This window comes from Pteropus alecto, unplaced genomic scaffold (genome assembly GCF_000325575.1).
Source record: "Pteropus alecto unplaced genomic scaffold, ASM32557v1 scaffold74, whole genome shotgun sequence".
Classification (NCBI taxonomy): Eukaryota; Metazoa; Chordata; class Mammalia; order Chiroptera; family Pteropodidae; genus Pteropus; species Pteropus alecto.
Genome location: NW_006436291.1, coordinates 2959711 through 2965091, shown reverse-complemented (window position 1 = coordinate 2965091; position 5381 = coordinate 2959711). Strand labels below are relative to the sequence as shown.

At 59.3% G+C, this 5381-nt stretch overlaps 1 protein-coding gene across 5 annotated transcripts in view; it reads left to right on the top strand.

Moving 5' to 3' along the window:
* PTPRE (protein tyrosine phosphatase, receptor type E) overlaps positions 1 to 5381 on the top strand; it is a 93673-nt gene that overhangs the window by 69697 nt on the left and 18595 nt on the right. For all 5 annotated transcript variants that reach the window (XM_025047555.1, XM_006912858.3, XM_015590168.2 and 2 more), the window contains 5 exons: positions 1548 to 1683; positions 1926 to 2075; positions 2382 to 2475; positions 3562 to 3638; positions 4538 to 4672. In XM_025047555.1, the coding sequence (XP_024903323.1) occupies positions 1548 to 1683; positions 1926 to 2075; positions 2382 to 2475; positions 3562 to 3638; positions 4538 to 4672 (592 nt within the window). The remainder of the gene's footprint in view (positions 1 to 1547; positions 1684 to 1925; positions 2076 to 2381; positions 2476 to 3561; positions 3639 to 4537; positions 4673 to 5381) is intronic.

Sequence of the window (5381 nt, the reverse complement as noted above, 5' to 3'; positions counted from 1 at the left end):
TGGGGGGGCGGGGGTGCACCCTGGGTGTGGGAAGCACATAGCTGGGCGAGCCACGCCGCCAGGCGTCCCAGACACCGGGGCGTGTGCCAGGCCGCCCCCTCGGGCTCGGGCCCTTGTCCGTGACGCACGGAAACCTGGGAGGGTCCTGCGTCTGGGTTAGTGGCGGCTGCCACTGTGCTCGTCCCTTGGCTGTGGAAAAGCAGGTTGTGACAGGCCTGCAGGGAAGACTGCCCGGCCTCGGGCTCTTCACGGGGGCCCCACACGGTCCAGTCCCTGCTGCCATGTGACCCCACCCCCCACAACCTTCCAGTTGGTTCTGTTCAGGCGCCTCCACACACCTGCTGGGCAGAGCGTCTTCACCTGTCTGCACCTGGCGATTTTCTCTAAACCTGTGAAGAGCGAAGACCCCTCAGAGGGCCTCTCGAGTGTCATCTGCTCTGCCCCCCACCCCCACCGTGAGAGCAGAGTGTGAGGCCAGCCAGGGACTCTCTGCTTCCTGTCCCCAGCACCACGTAGGGGGCTGGCTGAAAAGAGCCGTACCACCCCTCCCCCCCCACACACACCAAAGGGGATAGTTGGGGGCTTCATTCGATAAGTCGTGAGCCTTCCGTTCAAAGGTCACTTCCCTTTCTCACAAGCGGTCAGAGCTGCAGGGGCTGGAGGGGGCGGCCAGTTCTGGCTTGTGCAGTTCCTGCGGGAGCTGCGCAGAGAGCCGGGCCACCAGGAATCTGATCCGGACAGATTCCCCAGGGAGGTGACCGCTCAGCGGGCACGTAAGCTAGAGACCCGCCGCTTCAGGGCTGAGGGCAGGACGCAGGGCGGGGGACTGAGGGCAGGACGCAGGGCGGGGGGCTGAGGGCAGGACGCAGCGGGAGCCGGCTCATCCCTCCCGTGGCGTGACCTTGACGCAGGACCCGGCCTGCTGTGCCTCTTTTCTTATTACGAAGAACCCGGAAAAGCTATTATCTAGTGTGACGCTTTTTTAAAAAGTCTGATTATACAAGCGATAACATTTGGTAATAGAGAGAAAATCTGTACAACTTCGCAGAAGGCTGACCACAGCTCTTTTTTAAAATTAAGTGCATCAGGATAACAGTGATCAGTGACACGTAGTTTTCAGGTACACGGGAGCGGAAGTCTGGTCTTCGTCACCGTAGGTTCGACCCCTTCACCCCCTCATCCTCCCATCTGTAACCACCACTAAGTTGTCTGTACTTGTGAGCCCGTTTTTGTGTGTTTTGTTTAGTTAGTTCGTTACTTTTTGTTTTATATTCCCGTATAAGTAACTCTTTTCCATCTGCCTTCGCCAGTTTCTAGTTGTTAGGGGAACCATTTGAGATCATTGTACTAAGATTGGGGCGCCCTCTGGTGGCCTCACAATCAATTTGCTCTTTATTTACCAAAAAAAAAAAGGGTTGCTGTAAGTGGCAAGGTGTCTGCTAGGGGCTGGCGTGTCCCCCTGTCCTGGTGCGCCTGTGTGGGCGTGTCATTTGCCTCGGGGGAATGTGACTCACCGCAGGACTTGGCATCTTTCTTTGTCCCTGAAGCGCGGGAGTGGGCCGGACGGGCACCTTCATCGTCATCGACGCCATGGTGGACATGATGCACGCCGAGCAGAAGGTGGACGTCTTCGAGTTTGTGTCGAGAATCCGCAACCAGCGTCCCCAGATGGTCCAGACGGATGTGAGTAGCGCCCCCCGGTGGCTCCACGGGGCAGACCCTGCCCACCCTGGTGTTGGGGGGGGCGGGGCCTGGAGGGTGCCTGTCCTCAGTGACGTGGGCTGTCAGGGGACCTTCACTCAGGGCCGTAAACGGTCGCCATTAATGGCCACGATTCCAAATTTCGCCCCCAAACCTCCTTCTTTTGGCAAAGAGAGGGGGAGCCCCCGCCCCCCAGAGCCGCTGAGCAGGCCCCGTCTCCACAGATGCAGTACTCATTTATTTACCAAGCCTTGCTGGAGCACTACCTCTACGGGGACACCGAGCTGGACGTGTCCTCCCTGGAAAGACACCTGCAGACACTGCAGGGCAGCGCAGCCCGCTTCGACAAGATCGGCCTGGAGGAGGAGTTCAGGGTCAGTGGCCACGGGCTCGGGAGGAGAGCGCCCGGCCCTTCAGACAGAGCTGTTTCCGCTTCCTGTGCGGAGTGACCCCAAGGTGGGGGGAGCTGCCTGGCCGTCACCTGCGAGGGAGGGACAGCTTGGGGGCTCCCAGAGCACCGTGGCAGCCCAGCGGGTGTGTCTCGCGTACATTCTGTGTCCCGAGCCCTGGAAACGTCTGGAGATAGGGCAGATGTGGCCTCTGACGGCCGTGCCAGGAGGCGGGGGCTTGCTCGGGAGTGGCGGCCTTTCACTGGCCGGCTCTGTCCTCCTTGACTGTAGAAACTGACCAATGTCCGAATCATGAAGGAGAACATGAGGACAGGCAACCTGCCGGCGAACATGAAGAAGGCCAGAGTCATCCAGATCATCCCGTGTAAGGCAGCCTGGCGGGGCGGCGGGGCGGGCGGGGCGGCCCCCTGTGGCTTCGGCCCCTGAGAATTCACTAACCCACCTCTGGAAACCAGAGTCAAGGTCAGGGCACCCTCTGGGCTCACCCTCTGGGGGCCCTGTCAGTGCTGGGGAGCCACGAGTGACCCAGACAGTCCCATGTGTGTCCAACAGACGGCTTGTGACAAGGACTTGGAGGTGGGGGACGGACGGACACGTCCCAGAAGCAGGGAGAGTTGCCCCAGGATGAGTCAGGGGCCTCTGGATTCCGAACTCCTTCCTGCCTCCCCCAAGCCTGGACGGAGGCTCGGCACCCTGTTTATACAGGGGCGGGGGGTCCTGTCCCAGGTCGTGCAGCGGGACCTGAAGGAACAGAGCTGAGCCCTTCCAGGACAGGCCTGGGGGGCGGAGCGGGCACCGGCCTGGCTGAGGGCCTGGGGGAAGGACGGCCACCCGGCCTGGCAGGGCCTCGGAGCCGTGGGACCCGCGTGCCGTGAGCAGGGGTGGGCCTCTGGGGGACGTGCTCAGTGGGAAGGGAAGGAAAGGCCAACGCGAGAGACACGGGCCAAGGAGTGGGGGCCACCTGGTGAGAGGAGGCGCCTGAGGGTGCGGGGGAGCCTCGTCCAGACCCCTCAGAGCGCTCACGCGCGTGACACCAGCACAGTGACCGCGCACACGTAGAAAGCACAGCGACTGTCTGTGAGACGCTTCGTCAGCCCCTGACCCTGGGGTCTTCAGGGCTGTGACGTCCCCTGCCCAGTACTCTGGGCTGCCCATCTGGTGGCCACTCGCCTTAAAGACAGCGTTTGTCACACTTATATGTTGGTACGAATCACCTCAAATCGTGACAAAAGAAAATGGACATGGGATTGTTTTCAGAACTTTCCTGACAAAACGCGGCTTCCCTGGGCCGCTTACATCCCCCCGTTTTATGAAGCCGACCTCCTGAGTTCCTGGCCCTGCTCGGTGATTTTGCCCGTGGGTTTTCTGGGCCGGAAGCGGGTAGCAAGGAATGCGAGTTGGCAGGGCAGGTGGGAGTCCCCGCTAAGTGACGGACTGTCCCGCCCCGCAGACGACTTCAACCGCGTGATCCTCCCCATGAAGAGGGGCCAGGAGTACACAGACTACATCAACGCCTCCTTCATCGACGTGAGTGCCCGGCTGTCCTGTGCGAGGGCGGGGGTCCCCGCTCCGGACGCGGTTCACGGTTAACGCGCTCCCACGGGGAGGGGCGGACTGCCTCCGGAACCCACACCATTCCGTTAGCAGAATTACCTGCTTCAAAAGAATGGATAACGAACTTTCGGTGACGTCCTATTTTTTCATTCTGATTTTAGTCGATAGCGATTTTCCGTTTACATCTGTCATGAAGCCGTTAGGGGTTGGCGCTTCTATTTGCCTCTTTCTCGTGGTTTCTGGAACACGTTCCCCAAGGACAGTACGATTTTTGTGTTCAGAGCACACAGCCCCAGGCGGCCCTCACGCACGGGGGGGTTGTTAGCTGGGTCTGTGTCAGGATCTCTGCAGAGGAGAAAACTGTGTCCAAGGCCACTTGGGCCCCGAGTGGAGGAGCCGAGATTTGAACCCACTTCCTCCCACTCTACGCCCTGCGTTCTGACTTAGCCTCACACAGGCAAACGCGTCAGAACCAGCGCCGCCAGGCGTGTTCCCAGGGGCCTGCCAGCAAGCGAAGGGGAGCCCGTGCTCCCCACTCAGAGGTGGCACTGGGTGCTGAGGGGCAGGTGACCAGATGGAGGGGGCGTCTTGACCTATCTCCTCAGCGGGTGTATGTGTGCGTGAGCCCCTGGGGCTTGGCTCAGGGCCCGGAAGCCTGGAGAAGGTTTTCCCTAGTCAGACCCCGGCTGCCCTAAGCTTCCCAGTGTCACATAGCGGAAAGGGAAGGAAGGGAGGAAGGGAGGGAGGGAGGGAGGGAGGAAAGAAGGGAGGGAGGGAGGAAGGAAGGAGGGAGAGAGGGAGGAAGGAGGAAGGAGGAAGGGAGGAGGGAGGAAGGAGGAAGTCAGCGTCTAGCCTCTGCTCCCCATTTGCAGGGATACCGACAGAAGGACTATTTCATCGCCACCCAGGGCCCCCTGGCGCACACGGTGGAGGACTTCTGGAGGATGGTGTGGGAGTGGAAGTGCCACACGGTCGTCATGCTGACGGAGGTCCAGGAGAGAGAGCAGGTCAGGGGCCCCGCCCAGCCCGGGCCTGCAGGGGCGGCTTGTGCACCCTGAGGCCCAGCCGCCCTGGGGTGACCGTAGCGTCACGCGAATGTCCCCCCTGCTGTCAGTGGTGATGCCGAGCCGAAAGCACTGAGCGGGGACAGAGGTTGGAGCTGCAAAGGTTTCATTTCACCGCCATTTTTTTTTGGGGGGGGGGTAACTATGATTCCACTCTGGCTTTTGTCCTTAGCCTGCATTTCATTTAACCTGCCCTGAGATTCCGTCATTCTGTGTTTGCCACAGTGACAAATTTGATGACAACCTATTGAAGAAAAGACACGTATTCACTTTTTTCAGGACATAGAGACGTGGGCATTGATGCGTGCACCTAATGGATATCGTCCTGGTGGAACCGAATGACTTAAATGCTCCCCTTTTTCCCAGACATCCACCCTTGGCCGTCCTGTGTTATATTTGTGCAATCACATAATAAGTTCTCGTGAACCCGCTCTCCGACCGAAAAACCAAACCTTTGCCGAGAACACCTGTATCTAGGTGCTCCCCCAAGATGCAGCCACTACCCCGAATTTATGTTTTGACTTCTTTGCTCTTTTTCCAAAGAGTTTTATTGAGATATAATTCACATACCATACGATTCATCCTTTTAGAGGACACAGTTCGGTGGTTTTTAGTATACGCATGGACTCGTGGGACATCACCGTTGTCTAAT